This window comes from Pan troglodytes, chromosome 20 (assembly GCF_028858775.2).
Source record: "Pan troglodytes isolate AG18354 chromosome 20, NHGRI_mPanTro3-v2.0_pri, whole genome shotgun sequence".
Taxonomy (NCBI): domain Eukaryota; kingdom Metazoa; phylum Chordata; class Mammalia; order Primates; family Hominidae; genus Pan; species Pan troglodytes.
Genome location: NC_072418.2, coordinates 20,628,451 through 20,647,322, shown reverse-complemented (window position 1 = coordinate 20,647,322; position 18,872 = coordinate 20,628,451). Strand labels below are relative to the sequence as shown.

General features: G+C 53.7%; 1 protein-coding gene across 8 annotated transcripts in view; it reads right to left on the bottom strand.

The window, feature by feature from the left end:
* KCNN1 (potassium calcium-activated channel subfamily N member 1) overlaps positions 1 to 18,872 on the bottom strand; it is a 48,811-nt gene that overhangs the window by 2,615 nt on the left and 27,324 nt on the right. For 6 of the 8 annotated variants that reach the window (XM_063800602.1, XM_054672616.2, XM_063800601.1 and 3 more), the window contains 5 exons: positions 15,306 to 15,724; positions 12,008 to 12,149; positions 8,915 to 9,025; positions 7,606 to 7,733; positions 3,900 to 3,969 (listed from right to left, as the gene is read on the bottom strand). In XM_063800602.1, coding sequence (XP_063656672.1) covers positions 3,900 to 3,969; positions 7,606 to 7,733; positions 8,915 to 9,025; positions 12,008 to 12,149; positions 15,306 to 15,724 — 870 coding nt within the window. The remainder of the gene's footprint in view (positions 1 to 3,899; positions 3,970 to 7,605; positions 7,734 to 8,914; positions 9,026 to 12,007; positions 12,150 to 15,305; positions 15,725 to 18,872) is intronic. The other 2 variants (XR_010153559.1, XR_008540800.2) reach the window with 1 other exon arrangement.

The window sequence follows — 18,872 nt, the reverse complement described above, 5'->3', positions numbered from 1 at the left end:
GCCTAGTGAGGTTCTGGGGTGGGGGGACATGCCCAGAGCTGCCCTGGGGGTCTAGTGGCCACAGGGCACACATAGCCACAGGCAGTGCTCAAGTGGTACCCACAGACCTGGGGGATGTTTGGGGCTGACGTTGCTCCAGGCTGGGGAACAGCAGGAGCGTGGGGACATGGCTGCCTAGGAAGAAGAGGAGGGGGGACCCTGTTCAGTCGTGAACTGCCACCCCTCCCATTAGGCTGGGGAGGGGACAGGGGTCTAATGACGAAGGTGACTGCCCTGAGAATCTGACGCAATCACAGACTGGGAACACGACAGCCACAATTACTGTTACAGCAGCCAGTGGGGCATCCCTACCACCTCAACTGCCCGGTTCTGGCACTGTCCCCCTATGGGCAGGGGAGGCCGGCCAGGCAGGGACAGTCCTGGGTGCAGACACCACTCTGGCCACCAGGTGGCACTAGAACGTCACTCTACGGCTCTGAGCGCAGCTGGGTCAGGACACCGGTTTGCCACCCGGCGGCGGCCTCCGTGGGAGGATGGAGGCAGTGGTGGAAGGAAGACAGGACAGGACGAGGTGCCCACCCCAGCTCCTCTGTCCTCTCACACCCAGCCTCTTCCTCCCAGCTTCCTCCACTGTGCCTCCTACCCTTTTCCTTCCATCACTGCAAGGCAGACCCCACTCCGAGTGCAAACACCTTGTGGGGGCCTCCCCTCCTAGCACCACTGACCTTACCCTGGCCTCTCTCAGGCACCACAGTCCCTAGAGCCAGAGGGTGACATCTGGAGGCCAGAGCAGTGTCCAGCCTTCGGGTGGTTCTTTTTAGTCTTTTCTGAGGTTTAAAATTTTTATTTTTATTTTTATTTTTGAGACAGAGTCTCGCTCTTGTTGTCTAGGCTGGAGTGCAGAGGCATGATCTCGGCTCACTGCAACCTCCACCTCCTGGGTTCAAGCGACTCTCCTGCCTCAGCCTCCCAAGTAGCTGAGATTACAGGTGCCCGCTACCACACCCGGCTAATTTTTGTATTTTTAGTGGAGACAAAGTTTCACCATGTTGGCCAGGCTGGTCTTGAACTCCTGACCTCAGGTGATCCGCCCACCTTTGCCTCCCAAGGTGCTGGGATTACAGGGATGAGCCACTACACCCAGGCTTAAAATTTTATTTTTTAGAGACAGAGTCTTGCTCTGTCTCCCAGACTGGAGTGCAGTGGTACAGTCACAGCTGACTGCAGCTTTTACCTCCCAGGCTCAAGTGATCCTCCCACCTCAGCCTCCTGCTAATTTTTGTATTTTTTTTTTTTTTTTTGTAGCAATGGAGTTTTGCCATGTTGCCCAGGCTGGTCTTGAATTCCTGAGCTCAAGTGATCCCCCCTCCTCAACTTCCCAAAGTGCTAGGATTACAGGCATGAGCCACTGCATCTGGCCTGATTTTCTTAATATTTTCCTTTCTCTACCATACCTTACTGTAAGAATACAGTATATATACACAAAATATATGTGAATCAACTGTTTATCAGTAAGGCTTTCGGTCAATGGTAGGCTATCAGTAGTTAAATTTGGGGTGAGGGGGCGTCAAAACTTATATGAGGCCGGGCACAGTGGCTTATGCCTGTAATCCCAGCACTTTGGGAGGCCAAGGCAGGTGGATTACTTGAAGTCAGGAGTTCGAGACCAGCCTGGCCAACATGGTGAAACCCCATCTCTACTAAAAATACAAAAAGTAGCTAGGCGTGGCGGCATACACCTGTAATCCTAGCTACTCAGGAGGCTGAGGCAGGAGAATACCTTGAACCTAGGAGATGGAGGCTGCAGTGAGCTGAGATCGCACCTCTGCACTCCAGCCTGGGCAACAGAGTGAGACTCTGTCTCAAAAAGAAAAAAAGAAGTTATATGGGAATATTTGACTTTTAAGGGGTCAGCACCCCATAACCCCCATGTTTGAGAGTTAACTGTATATCTTCAGGGGTCTAGAATATGTTTTTCTCTCTGTAAGATTCTTTTCTGGGTGCGGTGGCTCACGCCGGTAATCCCAGCACTTTGGGAGGCCAAGGCGGGAGGATCACTTGAGCTCAGGAGTTTGAGACCAGCCTGGGCAACATGGTGAAACCCCATCTCTACAAAAAATACAAAAATTAGCAGGACCTGGTGGTGTGCGCCTGTAGTCCCAGCTACTCAAGAGGATGAGGTGGGGGGATTGCTTGAGCCTGGGGAGGTTGAGGCTGCGGTGAGCCATGATTTTGCCACTGCACTCCAGCCTGTACCACAGAGCAAGACCCTGTCTCAGAAAAAAAAAAAAAAGATTCCCTTCCAAATTAAATTTATTGTAGGTTAATATTAAGCTAGATTGCATTCTCTTCCTAGTGATGGAGGAAGTGAGTCCAAAATGCACTGGGGACAAGAAATAAAATAGAATGGGACTTAACATTTTCTAAAGATAACATGAAATTAGCCTCAAGCTGACTGATAGATCAGGGGATGTAGCCACTGAGCAAAAGCTATTTTCTGAAACTATGTCATTGGTCAGAAGGGAATTCAAATCAGTGTTGCAAAGATCTCAAGCACTTGATTAATTGTAACTGGTCCAGTGACACATCTTCCAGTGGAAGAATTCAAAAAGTGGGAAATGGGCTGAGCACGGTGGCCCACGCCTGTAATCCCAACACTTTGGGAGGCTGAGGGGGGGGTGGATCACTTAAGGTCAGGAGTTCGAGACCAGGCTGGCCAACATGGCGAAACCTCATCTCTACTAAAAGTACAAAAATTAGCCGGGCATGCTGGTGCATGCCTGTAATCCCAGCTACTCTGGAGGCTGAAGCACAAGAATTGCTTGAACCCGGGAGGCGGAAGTTGCAGTGAGCTGAGATCACGCCACTGCACTCCAGCCTGGGTGACAGAGCAAGACTCTGTCTCAAAAAATAAATAAATAAAGCTAAAAAAAAAAAGTGGGAGATGACTTGATATTTGAATCAACACACAGATCCATGTATAACACAAACTGATTTCTTTCTTGCTTTTTTTTTTTTTTTGAGACAGGGTCTCGCTCTGTTGCCCAGGCTAGAGTGCAGCAGAGTGATCATACCTCATAGCAGCCTTGACCTCCTGGGCTCAAGTGATTCTCCCGCCTCAGCCTCCCTAATAGCTGGGACTACAGGCACTCACCACCATGCCTGGTTAATTTTTTTATTCTTTTTGTACAGATGGGGTCTCTCTGTGCTGCCCAGGCTGGTCTCAACCTCTTGGGCTCAAGTGATCTGCCTGCCTCAGCCTCCCAAAGTACAGGGATTATAGGCATGACCCATTGAACCCAGCCGGCCCCAATTTCTCTTGCAATCAATTTAAATTTCCTGACAGATGTTTAATTGCTATACAAATAAGCTTTCTCCCAAGGCTATCATTTGAATTTATACCCATAGCAAAGGAATTTTTTCTCTTCCATTTCAGATCTTGAATTCAGGTGGTATGCCTAAATCTAGAAATACCTCTTCACCCATTTAGCCCCCTAATTGTGTACTCTTTTTAAATTTTTAAATTATTTTAAAAATTATTATCATTTTTTTGAGACAGGGTGTCACTCTGTCACCCAGGCTGGACTGCAGTGGTGCCATCTCGGCTCACTGCAGCCTCAACCCCCCAAGTTCAAGCGATTCTCCTGCCTCAGCCCCCAAGTAGCTGGGATTAAAGGCGCCCGCCACCAAACCTGGCTAATTGTTGTATTTTTTTTGTAGAGACGGGATTTCACCATGTTGCCCAGGCTGGTCTCAAACTCCTGAGCTCAAGCGATCCGCCTGCCACTGTCAGCCCACAGCGGGTCCTTGTGCCCTCCTCCGGCAGGAGCTGAGCCCCATCCCATCTGCTCCGGGGCCCCACCTGCCCTGTCCGGCCCACCCTGCCCCAACCCACTCACCTTGGCTAGGTCGGTAAGCGTGTTAGCCTGGTCGTTCAGCTTCCCTTGCTCGATCTTCACACTCCGGAGCCTGTGGGGACACGGGGTTGGGGGAGGGGGTTAGGCAGGTTCCTGTGGAGGCTGCAGTGGGGGCAGGGACTTTCATGCACCCACCCGGGGTCACCTATGGGACATGCATCAGAGGATGAGGTGGGAGTTGGGAGGCCAATTCCCTGTAGTCTGTTCCCTCCCAGTACACAGCCGGTGCGCCAGGGCCAGAAGTCAGCCTGGCCACCGCCCACACCACCCATTGGCTGGTCCTGTCTCCGGCCCAACTCAGGACTGCCCCAGGAAGTTGGATCCCAGACCAAGGTGAAGCCTGCACGGATCCATGGGGCAGATGTGAACCCTGCCCGCCTCTGAGGCTGGGGTTGGCATGCCCCGGGTGTACCCCCTGTCTGTGACCACCATGCACCCCCGATTTCCCAGCCCCACCAAGCCCCTCGGAGAACACTTACTTCTGAGCCCTGGCAGGACCGGGCAGAGCAGGAGAAAAATCACAAGGCAATTTTAACCTCAGCACAGTTGTTCGGCATGTACCCAACCCTGCCCACCTCCCGGGGATGCCACCCTAGGGCCCCGCACGGGGTTCCCAGATGGCCGAGGGGCTGCCGTTGCTCTGGGGAGGTGCCCAGCCTCTGAGGGTTCTGTGCCAGCCCCTCAGGGGCACACCTGTCCTCTCTCCACCACCGGAGGCGGTGTTTCATTCAGAAAACTATGCCGACATCATCTCCTGAGGGGGAAACTGAGGCTTAGAGGGGTAAAGCCACTGCCCATCCGCACCCCGGCAGGATTTGAACCCACACTTGCTACTTGGTGTTGGTGTTGGCACTGGTGACCCTGGTCTCTGGACAGCTGGCCACAGGGGGAGTTGGTTAGTGTATGCCCTCGCCCCTTTTGACCATCCCTTTGTTTTTTTTGAGACGGAGTCTCACTCTGTCACCCAGGCGGGAGTGCAGTGGCATGGTCTCAGCTCACTGCAACCTCCACTTCCCCGGTTCAAGCGATTCTCCTGGCTCAGCCTTCTGAGTAGCTGGAATTACAAGCGCTCACCAGCACACCTGGTTTAATTTTTGTATTTTTAGTAGAGATGGGGTTTCACCATGTTGGTCAGGCTGGTCTCGAACTCCTGACCTCATGTGATCCGCCCGTCTCAGCCTCCAAAAGGATTACAGGCATGAGCCACTGCACCTGCTGGCACTCCCTTCTGTACCTAAGCCAGTCCAGGGGACTGTCTCAACGTGATCTTGGCTCATTGCAACTTCAGCTTCCCAGGTTCACGTGATTCTCCTGCCTCAGCCTCCCGAGTAGCTGGGACTACAGGCATGTGCCACCACGCTCAGCTAATTTTTTTGTATTTTTAGTAGAGATGGGGTTTCACCATGTTGGTCAGGCTGGTCTTGAACTCCTGACCTCAAATGATCCACCCATCTCGGCCTCCCAAAGTGCTGGGATTACAAGCGTGAGCCACCGCGCCCAGCCTTTTGTACTTTTTTCTAATGTGGCTGTTAGCAAATTTAAAATTATATATGTTGTTCACGTGATATTCTAGTGGACAGCATTGTCGTCAGCATATTATGGCCTGTGGGTCAAATCTAGCCGGCCGCCTGTCTTGGAAAATAAGGTTTCTTTGGAACATGGCCACACCAGGTTATCCTCACTGCTTCCCTGCCTCAGCAGCAGAGAGTTGAAGAGTGGGACAGAAACGGTCTGGCCCATAAAACCTGAAAGATTTACCATCTGGCCCTTTACAGAAAAAGTTTGCTGACTGGCTGCATATTGGACTCACCTGAGAAAATTTTATTTATTTACTTATTTTAATATATTTTATTTTTGATTTTTTGAGACTGAGTCTTACTCTGTCACCCAGGCTGGAGTGCAGTGGTGCGATCTCAGCTCAGTACAACCTACAGGCACGTGCCACCATGCCCGGCTAATTTTTATATTTTTAGTAGAGACAAGGTTTCGCCATGTTGGCCAGGCTGACATCAGGGGATCCACCTGCCTCGGCCTCTCAAAGTGCTGGGATTACAGGCGTGAGCCACTGCGCCCAGCCATATATAGTTTTTTAAGGCAAGGTCTTGCTCTGTGGCCCAGGCTGGAGTGCAGTGGCGCAATCACAGCTCACTGCAACCTTGACCTTCTGGGCTCAAGTTATCCTCCCACCTCAACCTCCTGGGTAGCTGGGACCATAGACACATGCCACCACACTGGGCTAATTTTTTTATTTTTGTAGAGACGGGGTCTCACTTTGCTGCCCAGGCTGGTTGCAAACTCCTGGCCTCAAGCGATCCTCCTGGCTCAGCCTCCCAAAGTGCTGGGATTACGAGGTGTGAGTCACCACGCCTCGCTTTATTTTTTAATTTTTACATAGAGTGGGGTCTCACTATGTTGCCCAGGCTGGTTTCCAAATCTTGGCCTCAATCAGACTTCCCTCCTTGGCCTCCCAAAGTGCAGGGATTATAAGTGTGAGCCACCATGCCCAACCAAGCAGTCATTTGAGGAATTTAAATGTAAACCCAGACTGCAACCCAGACTCTACTAAGTAACTGATGTTGGATGTGGCTTTTGGGATTTTTAAAAAGCCCCCTGGTGACTTCAATGAGCAGCCAAGGATTTAGAGCTACTTTATTAAATAGTTCTCAGGGCAAAGAAACAACATAGGGAATCAAGCAATTTCTTTCTTCTTTTTTTTTTTCTTTTTTTTTTTTTTGAGACAGAGTCTCACTCTGTCGCCCAGGCTGGAGTGCAGCGGCACAATCTCGGCTCACTGCAAGCTCCGCCTCCTGGGTTCATGCCATTCTCCTGCCTCAGCCTCCGGAGTAGCTGGGACTACAGGCGTCCGCCACCACGCCCGGCTAATTTTTTGTAATTTTAGTAGAGACGAGGTTTCACTGTGTTAGCCAGGATTGTCTTGATCTCCTGACCTCGTGATCCACCCACCTCGGCCTCCCAAAGTGCTGGGATTACAGGCGTGAGCCACCGCGCCCGGCCTTTTTTTTCTTTTTCTTTTCTTTTTTTTTTTTTTTGAGACAAGGTCTCACTTTGTAACCCAGCTGAGTGCAGTGGTGCAATCATGGCTCACTGCAGCCTTGACCCTGCAGACTCAAGTGATCCTTCCACCTCAGCCTCCCGAGTATCTGGGACCACAGAGGCACACCACCACACCCAGCTAAGTTCTTAGTTTTTGTAGAGATGGGGTCTCCCTGTATTGCCACGGATGGTGTTGAACTCCTGGACTCAAGCGATCTTCCTGCCTCCCAAAGTGCTGGGATTACAGGCATGAGCCCCCGCACCTGGCCCAATTCATTTCTAGTTATCCTACATGATCCCATGGATCAGACCATGGATTTAACTATGAGCTTCCTGGCAGACAAAGCAAAAAGAGGAAATCGCTTCAAAGTCTAAGGGGTAAGAATTATCCTGGTTATTCCAGAGAATAAAATATACATCCTGCCACTTACTGAGTCGTGTCCATGACTTAGCAGACCCCATCATCTGCCTCCCTCTGAAGATCCTCCCATCCACCCAGCTCAGAAGATGCAGGCCCCAACCAACTGACCACCCGTCCCTGGCAGGGAGCCGTGAAGAGGCCACACAGAGCTGCGAGGGCTGCCTCCGCGCCATGTGGACACAGAAACGTGAGCTGGAAAGGTGCTGGACTTACTGATGGATGGCTTGGAGGAACTTACGCTGGTGTTTCCGAACCCGGGCTTGGTCTGGCTTCTTCACCAGCCTGGTATGTTTGTAGATGAGCCACGTCTCCCTGAGAACGTTAGCAGCGGCGTTTTTTACCTGGGGCCAGAAAAAGAACAATTCCTCAGGGTTGGCGCGAAATTCCAAAAGGCTCCAGAAATGTCTAGAATCTTCCAGAAACCTCTAGACACTTCTGGAAATGCCTCTCAGGGTCCCTGGGCTATAAGGCAGGGCCATGCTTGTACAACAACGTCTGTGCAGTGTGTGTATACCTAACACACATCACTCATGATGGGCCAGGCCCCTTCTATGCACCATGCAAATGTTTTTAATGTTTTTTGTTTGTTTGTTTGTTTTTTGAGGCTCTGTGGCCCAGACTGGAATGCAGTGGCATGATCTTGCCTCACTGCGACCTCCACCTCTCGGGTTCAAGTGATTCTTCTGCCTCACTCTCCCTAGTAGCTGGGATTACAGGCGCCTGCAATCATGCTCAGCTAATTTTTGTATTTTTACTAGAGATGGGGTTTCATCACGTTGGCCAGGCTGGTTTTGAACTCCTGACCTCAAGTGATCCGCCCGCCTCGGCCTCCTAAAGTGCTGGGATTACAGGCGTGAGCCACCGCGCCCGGCCATGATGCAGATGTTAACTCAGTGAATCGGCATGTGTTTTTATTTCCCTGATTTTCTATATGGGGAAGCTGAGGTACAGAGCAGTCAACCCGCTAGGGTCAGGCAGCTCTCAAATTGCATATGGCGGTCTGGCTCAAGCCTCTTACTGAGTGCTCATGGCTGGACGTGACTGGGCACGAGGGTTGATGCCACGATGTCTCTCTGTGCATTACTCACAGATGGGTGCGTGGTGGCAGAGCCAAGCACAGTCCTTTTTTTTTTTTTTTTAAACGGAGTCTTGCTCTGTCACCCAGGTTCGAGTGCAGTGTTGCCATCTTGGCTTATTGCAGCCTCTGCTTCCCAGGCTCAAGCGATTCTCCTGCCTCAGACTCCCAAGTGGATGGGACTACAGGCGTCCGTCACCATGCCAGGCTAATTTTTGTATTTTTAGAGAGATGGGATTTCGCCATGTTGGCCAGGCTGGTCTCGAACTCCTGGCCTTAGGTGATCCACCTGCCTCGGCCTCCTAAAGCCAGCACAGTCTTGACACGGGGCTGCATGGTAACCCATGGGCACGTGAGCATGCCCGGCACGTACAGAGGGAAAGCAGGGAAGTTCTACGCTCGCTGACAAGGCCAGGAGGCGGCCTCCATGGGAACCGCGGTCCTCACCCGCTTGGTGAGCTGAGTGTCCATCATGAAGTTGTGCACGTGCTTCTCAGCCTTGGTGAGCTCCAGCTTCCGAGCCACCACAGCCACCACGAGCGCGGTACAGCCAGCTCCCTGTGTGCAGGGCAGAGGGGGCACATCAGCGTCCTGTCTTGAGGTCACTCCCTCCTCCAGGAAGCCTGCCCAGATTGCAGCCTCCCCATTCTCTGAGCCAGCAGTGTGAGTGGATTCCATCTGCTGAGCTCACTGACTTCAGGTCTACTCGTTTCCTATTCATCAAATGTCAGAGGGAACCATGTCCCACACATTAGCTCATTCGACCCCCAACAACTCCAGGAGGTAGAACGATTCTTTTTTTTTTTTTTTTTTTTTTTGAGATGGAGTCTCGCTCTGTCGCCCAGGCTGGAGTGCAGTGGCACAATCTCAGCTGACTGCAACCTCCACCTCCCAGGTTCAAGCGATTCTCCTGCCTCAGCCTCCTGAGTAGCTGGAACTAGAAGCGTGCACCACCACATCCCGCTAATTGTGTGTGTGTGTGTGTGTGTGTGTGTGTGTGTGTGTGTGTTTGTTTAGTAAAGAGGGGGTTTCACCATGTTGGTCAGGCTGGTCTCGAACTCCTGACAGGTGATCCACCCGCCTTGGCCTCCCAAAGTGCTGGGAGTACAGGTGTAAGCCACTGCGCCTGGCCCTGGTTTTTTTTTTTTTTTTTTGGTAGAGATATGGGGTCTCACTATGTTGCCCAGGCTGGTCTCGGACACCTGGCCTCAAATGATCCACCCACCTCGGCCTCCCAAAGTGCTGGGATTACAGGCATGAGCCATTACCATGCCCAGCCCCAGGCAGGTTTAGATGCCAACACCCTGAGCCTGAGCAGGGTTGGCCTAGAGCACAAGCAGGGGCTCCCGGAGGAAACCCTGTCTCGGTTTCTAGGCCAGGACAAAGGTTTTGAGAGGACCCAGAAGCCTGTTCTCAGGAAAATCCCTGTCAACTGGGACAGAGTGACTTGCTGGAAACCTCCACCTAGAATACTAGACAGCAAGGAAAAGGGATGGACAACGGCTCTGCAACAGCATGATGCACCACACAGATGCTACAGGGAGGGACCCATGCTGGGCTGCCAGCAAAAAAGCAGACACGGACCAGGTGCAGTGGCTTGCACCTGTAATCCCAGCACTTTGGGAGGCCAAGGTGGGTGGATCACCTGAGGTCAAGAGTTCGAGACCAGCCTGGTCGACATGGTGAAACCCTGTCTGTACTAAAAATACAAAAATTAGTCGGGCCTGGTGGCGGGTGCCTGCCATCCCAGCTACTCAGGAGGCTGAGGCAGGAGAATCGCTTGAACCTGGGAGGGGAAGGTTGCAGTGAGCTGAGATCACGCCACTGCATTCCAGCCTGGGTGACAGAGCGAGACTCTATCTCAAAAAAAAAAAAAAGAAAAAAAGGGCCAGCGTGGTGGCGTCATGCCTGTAATCCCAGCACTTTGGGAGGCTGAGGCAGGTGGATTATCTGAGGTTGGGAGTTCAAGACCAGACTGGCCAGCATGATGAAACCCTGTCTCTACTAAAAATAGAAAAATTAGCCGAGCCTGGTGGCAGGTGCCTGTAATTCCAGCTACTCAGGAAGCTGAGGCAGGAGAATGGCTTGAACCCGGGAGGCGGAGGTTGCAGTGAGCTGGGATCGTGCCATTGCACTCCAGGCTGGGCAACAGAGTGAGACTCCATCTCAATGAGAAAAAAAAAAAGTCGGGCATGGGCCAGGTGCAGTTGCTTAGGCCTGTAACTCCAGCACCTTGGGAGGCCCAAGCAGGAGGATCACTTGAGCCCAGGAGTTCATGACCAGCCTGGGCAACATAGTGAGACCCATCTTTATAAAAACATAAAAATAAAACATGGAAAAGCATTTGTTGGCATGGGCATAAAACATGTCTGGAGAGAAAGAAGGCTCTGGAAAGAGGGGATGGACAGGGACCCCGATGACTGAATTAGGGAAAAGAGAAAGCAGTGAGTGTGAAAGGATGTTCACAGGCACCCACGGCAGACTTGAGAATCCTTCGGGGAGACGGGGTGCTGCCTGCGCCCACTGTCACGAAAAACTCAGGGAACACCCCGAAAGTCAGCTAAGGAAGGGAGTTTGGGCTGCAGAGGACACAGCCCAGCAGGTTTCTTTTTTCTTTTTCTTTTTTTTTTGAGACTTAGTTCACTCTGGTTGCCCAGGCTGGAGTGCAATGACGTGATCTCCGCTCACCACAACCTCTGCCTCCTGGGTTCAAGCAATTCTCATGCCTCAGCCTCCCTAGTAGCTGGGATTACAGGCACCCACCACCACGCCCGGCTAATTTTGTATTTTTAGTACAGACGGGGTCTCACCACGTTGGCCAGGCTGGTCTTGAACTCCTGACCTCGTGATCCACCCGCCTTGGCCTCCCAAAGTACTGGGATTACAGGTGTGAGCCACCACTCCCGGCTATTTTTGTATTTTTAGTAGAGACAGGGTTTCTCCATGTTGGTCACAGGCTGATACTCAAACTCCCAACCTCAGGTGATCTGCCCACCTTGGCCTCCCAAAGTGCTGGGATTACAGGCATGAGCCACCACACCCGGCCCCCAGCAGGTAGTTATAGCATGTCCATGGCATTCACAGTTCTGGGATTCTCACATAAATAACCGACTTAGCCCTTGCAAAGCAGAGGAAGTAGCGCTGGTCACAGCTGAGGAAACTAAGGCACATCAGCATCAAGCCCCTTGCCCTGGATCCAAAGGCTGTGAATAAATCGGGCTGTAGAGAATAAAGGGGTGACAGTGACTCTCTGGTCAGAGTGGACCGCAGCTTCTTACTGGGCAGGCATGGTGGGAGCTGCATATCTAGGCCTGGAAGGACCGCAGGGAGATGTCCCAGGAAGCCTGTGGGTGTGGCTTCCACGTGACGTCAGAGGAAAAGAGCAGAGCAGGGGAGGGGTGGACTGACAGATGGAGGGACGCTGATCAGGCACAGCTCGTGATGGGATGAGCACCCTGTCAGCAAGGGGTATGCAAGGGCTGGTGTAGCGGGCAGCTGGCTGGACCTCCCAGGATCATACACATGGACCCTCACCCTTACCATGATGCCAGTGAGCAGGCACACACCCTTCCCGCAGTAGGTGTGGGGCACCATGTCGCCGTAGCCAATGGAGAGGAAGGTGATGGAAATCAGCCACATGGCCCCCAGGAAGTTGCTGGTCACTTCCTGCTTGTCGTGGTACCTGGGGGAGCCAGAGTGGGAAGAGGGAGGGCTCAGTCTATACCATCCCCTTTGCCTCCATCACACCCCCTGGGGCAGCGCCAGGGCTGGAGGGCCCTGAGTCCACCTCGCTGCGTTGGGGCCATGTCCTGTGGGTACAGGACAGGCGCACCCTCTCCCCCCCTACAGCCCTTCCACATTCCCTTTGCCTGCCCCCCAAGCTGCTTCCCTGGATGGGGCAGAGAGGGGCCCAGGTGAGGTTGTATGAACATACAATCCCCCTCTCAACGACACACACAGACAGGGGGATGGGTGACCACAGCACCAGAAGCGGCAGGAGGTGGAGGCAAGAATTCAGGTCAGACACCAGGAAGAACTTCCTCAGCCAGCAAGGCCCCGAGGAAGGAGGAGGACTGGAGGAGGTGGGAGGCTGGAGGATCACCACCTGGGGCTCGAGTGAAGAAGGGACGTCCATGTAGGAAGGACATAGACTGGAGGACAGCATGAGTCCCCCAACTCAGCCTATGTTGCATCTGGGGGTTGGGAAGAGAGGGGCATCGGCTTTGGCACTGGGGAGATGCCTGGGGCTATATTTGGGACCCAGGGAGACAGGCCCCAAGACTGACAGAACTTAGTCCTGGTCACAGCCAGGCTTGGGACTTCGGCCAGAGGGGCTGCAAAGAGGTTCTGCCTGTGGCCATGCCAGCGGGCCGAGGGCTTGGCTCTCTGGGTCTGGGGGTGGCTCTAGGATCTGTTCCCACTCAGCTCTCAGTCCCCAAATCCCCTTGGCCTTTTTCTGGAGACTGGGCCCCCTCTGACCTGGCTTCCAGCTAACCCACTCCTTCCCAGGGCTTAGATCATCTGAGCCCCAAGCCAGCCTCTGGGGGGTTCAAGGTCAGAGGCCAACTGGGGTAGCACCGAGGAAGTGGCCTGGATAGAGCAGGATCTTCAGGGGAGGCCTGTGCCAGGCACAGTGGGTGACACAGCCCAAGGATAGGGCTGGGGTCAGGCTCCAGAGGGAAGGAGATGGGGGCTCCCCAAATATTGGCATTTGGGGGTCTTCACTCCCGCGGAAGTCGAATGCCACTCCAGGCACCTCCAGTCTGGGCTTCTAGGACACTTGCTGGGTAAAGGCCCAGGGACTGACCCTATCTTTTTTTTTTTTTGAGACAATATCTCTCTCTGTTGCCCAGGCTGGAGTGTAGTGGCATGATCTTGGCTCACTGCAACCTACACCTCCCGGGTTCAAGCGATTCTCCTGCTTCAGCCTCCCGAGTAGCTGGGACTACACGCGCCCGCCACCATGCCCATCTAATTTTTTTTTTTTTGTATTTTTAGTAGAGACAGGGTTTCACCATGTTAGCCAGGATGGTCTCAATCTCCTGACCTGGTGATCCACCCGCCTCGGCCTCCCAAAGTGCTGGGATTACAGGCATGAGCCACAGCGCCCAGCTGACTGACCCCCATCTTACACCAAAACATCTGAGCCCCAAGCTGCCTGACCCCCAGAGGGCAGGAGGGGCGGGGGGGTGCCCTCTAGTCGGTGGGTGGGTGAGCCCCAGATCCAGATGGAGCGATGGTTGGGGGTGCTGCGGGACCACCCAGGAGCACGGCTGGGGGACATGCGGGAGGCGGGGGTGGGTCAGAGCGAGGCAGGCAAGGGGGCTTCAAGCATTGTCACCAGGCTCAGAATTTAGGATTGGCTGCCTGCCGGCCCTGCCCCGTGCCCCACCCCCCCAGAGCCCTGCAAGGACCCAGCTTGGACCTCAGGGATACCTGACCCTAGTTCTGACCCCACCCATCAGGGGTGTGAGAGCTGCATGGGGGAACATCAAGAGCCCAAGGAGAGCCCTGGAAGCCTTAACAGCCGGAGAAACTGGGCCTTTCATCCCTGAGAGCCAGGCCTCATGCCCAGGCAGGGCCCGTGGGAGTATGGGGGGTGGGGGCTGGGTGGAGGGATGAGGATGGGGTGCTGAGGGCAAGCAGGGGTCCAGCCAGGGACCCCTCCAGGGCCTCCACCAGCTAGGCGCATGGCAGGGAGACCCTCTCCCAGATAAGGCACCCTCACACCCCAGGCCTGGCGGAGCCCCTTCTGCCTCTGAGACTGCCAGGACTCAAGCCTCCGGGCAAGTCCCTTTGCCCCCCAGAGCCTCAGTTTCCCTCTCTGTAAATCGGGTTGATGGCCCACCACCTCCTAGGGGTATTTACAACAGACTCCCTCCTGCTTGGAGGTCCCAAAGGCACGGCCGGTTTTCCTTCATCCCAGACCCATTTATTTGTCTTTTTTTTTTTGACTGGAGTGCAGTGGCGCAATCTCAGCTCACTGCAACCTCCGCGTCCCAGGTTCAAGCGATTCTCCTGCCTCAGCCTCCCGAGTAGCTGGGATCACAGGCACCACCACCGCACCTAGCCCACCCCAGATCCATTTAAGTCTTGGGAGGAAACATCGGAGCTCCCAGGGGTCAGCTGCCCAAACACAACATGAGAGCCAAGCCCTTCCTTAATCCCTCGCCCTTCGGACACAAGGGTCCTGAGGCTCGGAGAGGACGCCCAGTGGAGTGGCCTGCCCCCGTGACGGGGTGACTTACCCCGACCCACCCTGCCGGACCCGTTCTCCCTGCCTCCCTCCCCTTGCGGCAGCTAATCTTAAATTCCTAGCGGGTCGGGGATGGCGGCAGCGGTGGCAGCGGCTGCTCTGCGCACACAGCTCAGCGGAGGGTGGGACTCACATGTTTTCCCTAAAGTCCAGTGGAGCGGGCAGAGGGGAAAATGAAAGCTGGTTAAACGTGGGAGGTGGGAGACAGAGGGGACGGGGAGGCATCCCTGTGCCTGCTGCCTGCGCCCCCCGGGGCCAGAGATCGGGAGTCAGCCTCCCAGGGAGCCGAGGGGCTGGGAGAAGGAAGCTTGGGAGACCCTGGCAGGGAGGATGAGGGAGAGGGAGCTGGGGTCCCTCCCTGGTTGAGGGCAGCTGGGGACACAGGGTTAGGTCCCCAGGGAGGATGATTACTGAAGCCACAAACTGGAAGACAGGAGGCACCACGGGTGTCTTGCAGTCGGGGAGACAGAAGCAATGGCCAGGGTCGGGAGGGGCCCAGGGTCGGTGAAATCATGAATGGGCATGGAGGTCCAGGGAGACGGGGGCTGGGGGCTGGGGGGGCTCCAGGGGCGGGGGTCGCACCTCTCGCAGACGCGCACGGTCCAGGCTGCGATGATCCAGGAGGAGATGCTGAAGACCAGCAGCACGGTGCCGGGGCAGATGGTCATGAGTGTCTTCATGACGAAGCGCGTGTTGAAGGTGATCTTGTTGAGGGCCCCGATGCTGCGGCTCGAGGCGTCCGTGAAGATTTTGCTGTGCAGTAGCATCACCCGGCCCAGCAGGTAGAGGCGCAGGAACATGGGGATGGACAGCAGCACGTCCACGTCGGCCTCGGCCACCGAGGGCGCGTACGTGAAGGCCAGCCGCGCCGTCCACGTGAAGCGGTAGTGGCCGGGCACCGGGTGAATGGCGCACACCGCCAGCTCTAGCGAGATGAGGAACACGCGCTCGCAGGTCATGGCGATGCGCCAGTCATCAGCCCCATTGTCCACCATGAACAGCTGTGGAGGGCGGGAGGGAGCCAGCCATGGGTGTCAGACACGCGCCGCGCTCCCTGCCCAGCCCCACCGCGCCCCCAGAGAGTAACGTCAGCCTGGCCTGAAACCCCACAGGCTCGGATTTTTCTTTCTTTCTTTCTTTCTTTCTTTTTTTTTGAGATGGAGTTTTGCTCTTATCGCCCAGGCTGGAGTGCAGTGGCACGATCTCTGCTCACTGCAATCTCCGCCTCCTGGGTGAAAGCAATTCTCCTGCCTCAGCCTCCGGAGTAGCTGGAATTACAGGCTTGCCCCACCACACCTGGCTAATTTTTGTATTTTTAGTAGAGATGGGGTTTCATCATGTTGGCCAGGCTAGTCTCGAATTCCTGACCTCAGGTGATCTGCCCACCTCGGCCTCCCAAAGTGCAGGGATTACAGGCGTAAGCCACCATGCCCAGCCTCTTTTCTTTCTTTTTCTTTTTCTTGAGACAGGGTCTCACTCTGTCGCACAGGTTGTAGTGCAGTGGCGCAATCCTGGTTCACTTGGCTCATGCACCATGAAGACGATCTTGGCAACCTCTGCCTCCCGGGTTCAAGCAATTCTGCTGCCTCAGCCTCCCGAGTAGCTGGGATTACAGGTGCCTGCCACCATGCCCGGCTAATTTTTGTATTTTTAGTAGATACGGGGTTTCACCGTGTTGGCCAGGCTGGTCTCAAACTCCTGACTTCAAGTGATCCACATGCCTCGGCCTCCCAAAGTGCTGGGATTACAGGTGTGAGCCACTGTGCCTGGCGAGGATTTTTCTTTTCTTTTTCCTTTTTTTGGAGACAAGGTCTTGCTCTGTGCCTGGGCTGGAGTGCAGTGGTGCAATCACAGCTCACTGCAGTCTTGACCTCCTGGGCTCAAGTGATCCTCCCGCCTCAGTCTCCTGAGGAGCTGGGATTACAGGCATGCAACACCATGCCTGGCTAATTTTTTAAATTTCCTGTAGAGATGGGGTCTCCCTATTTTGCCCAGGCTGGTCTAAAACTCCTGGCCTCAAGTGTCCTCCTGCCTCAGCCTCCCAGAGTGCTGGAATCACAGGTGTGAGCAACCGCACCAGCTTCAAATTTTTCCAAGAGAAGTCAGAAACGTGACCTCGTATGCAAAACTCTCTAGTTCTCAGCACTGGCCACAATTCGAACGAAATATCAGATGAGTGTTCCCCAAAAAGTTCAACATAGAGTTACTAATGACCCAGCAATCCCACTCCTAGACAGACTCAAGAGAAACTAAAACAAGTGTTTAAGCAAACCCTTGGACAGACACATTCACAACGGCACTATTCACAACCTCCAAAAGTGGAAACAGAATGGGTGCAGTGGCTCCTGCCTGTAATGCCAGTGCTTTGGGAGGCAGGAGGACTGCTTGAGGCCAGCAGTTTGAGACCAGCCCAGGCAACATGGCAAAACCCTGTCTCTACTAAAAATACAAAAAAAAAAAATTAGCTAGGTGTGGTGGCGGGTGCCTGTAATCTCAGCCTTGAGAGGCTGACGCACAAGAATCATTTGAACCTGGGAGGCAGAGGTTGCAGTGAGCCAAGATTGCGCCACTGCACTCCAGCCTGGGCAACAGAGTGAGACTCTGTCTCGATAAAAAAAAAAAAAAAAGAAAAAGAAAAAGAAAATTAATGCAGAGATGGGGACTCGCTCTGTTGCCCAGGCTGGTTTTGAACTCCCGGGCTCCAGCAGTCCTCCCACCTCAGCCTCCCAAAGTGCTGAGATTCCAGGTGTGGGTGCCCAGCCCTTCACTGTACTTTTCTCTTCTTTCTGAACGTGTGTATAACTCTTAAGTATCTTTTTTTTTTCCTTTTTCACGTGTCATTTTAAAAATAAGAAGCAATAAAGTCATTCTAAAATAAGAAAAAGAAAAAAAAGTCACTTCCTTAAAATGTGGCGGCCGCGCGTTCTAGGGGCCTCCTCCGCTCGCACATCGGCAAAGCGTTGACATAAAGGACACCCTGCAGCGCCATTGCTCGCCCTCCATGGGGTACCCTGGCCATGTCCAGGGCCAGTCCTAGGGGAGGTGAGCGGAGCGCCAAGATACATAACATCTGTCAGTTATGGAGCCGGGACCAATCATATTGGAGCTGGAGGCAAAAGGTATCATCAGGAATGCGGCCACGCCCCCTCCCCCACCCCCCGCCCTTTTTTTTGAGACCGGGTCCTGCTCTGGCGGGATCATAGCTCACTGGAGCCTCCAACTCCTTCCTTTTTTTTTTTTTTTTTTTTTTTGAGACGGAGTCTCGCTCCGTTGCCCAGGCTGGAGTGCAGTGACGCGATCTCGGCTCACTGCAAGCTCCTACTCCCGGGTTCACGCCATTCTCCTGCCTCAGCCTCCCGAGTAGCTGGGACTACAGGCGCCCGCCACCACGCCTGGCTAATGTTTTGTATTTTTAGTAGAGACAGGGTTTCACCGTGTTAGCCAGGATGGTCTCCATCTCCTGACCTCGTGATCCGCCCGCCTCGGCCTCCCAAAGTGCTGGGATTACAGTCGTGAGCCCGGCCTTTTTTTTTTTTTTAAGAGGAGGGGGTCTTGCTATGTTACCGTCCATACTGCCTCCATTTTGTTGTTTGTTTGTTTTGTTTTGTTTTGTTTTTTGTTTTTTGTTTTGAGAGGGAGTCTCATTCTGTCCGCCAGGTTGGTGTGCAGTGGCGCGATCATGGCTCACTGCAGCCTTGACCTCCCTGGGCTCAGGTGATCCTCCCACCTCAACCTCCCAAGTAGCTGGAACTACAGATGTGTACCACCATGCCTGGCTAACTGTTTAAAAATTTTTTGTGTAGAGACGGTGTTTCGCCACGTTGCCCAGGCTGATCTCGAACTCCTGTGCTCGAGTGATCCTCCTGCCTCGGCCTTCCAAAGTATTGGGATTACAGGCGTGAGTCACTGTGTCCAGCCTGAATTACAGTTAAAAAAAAAAAAAAGCCAGGTCTGTGGCTCACACCTATAATCCCAACACTTTAGGAGGCCGAGGCAGGAGGATCACTCTAGCCCAGGAGTTTGAGATCAGCCTGGGCAACATAGGAAAATCCTGTCTTTATATATGTATGGTTTTATATATCTGTATATATAAGGTTTTACATTTAGCTGGGCATGGTGGTCTGTGCCTGTGGTCCCAGCTACTTGGAA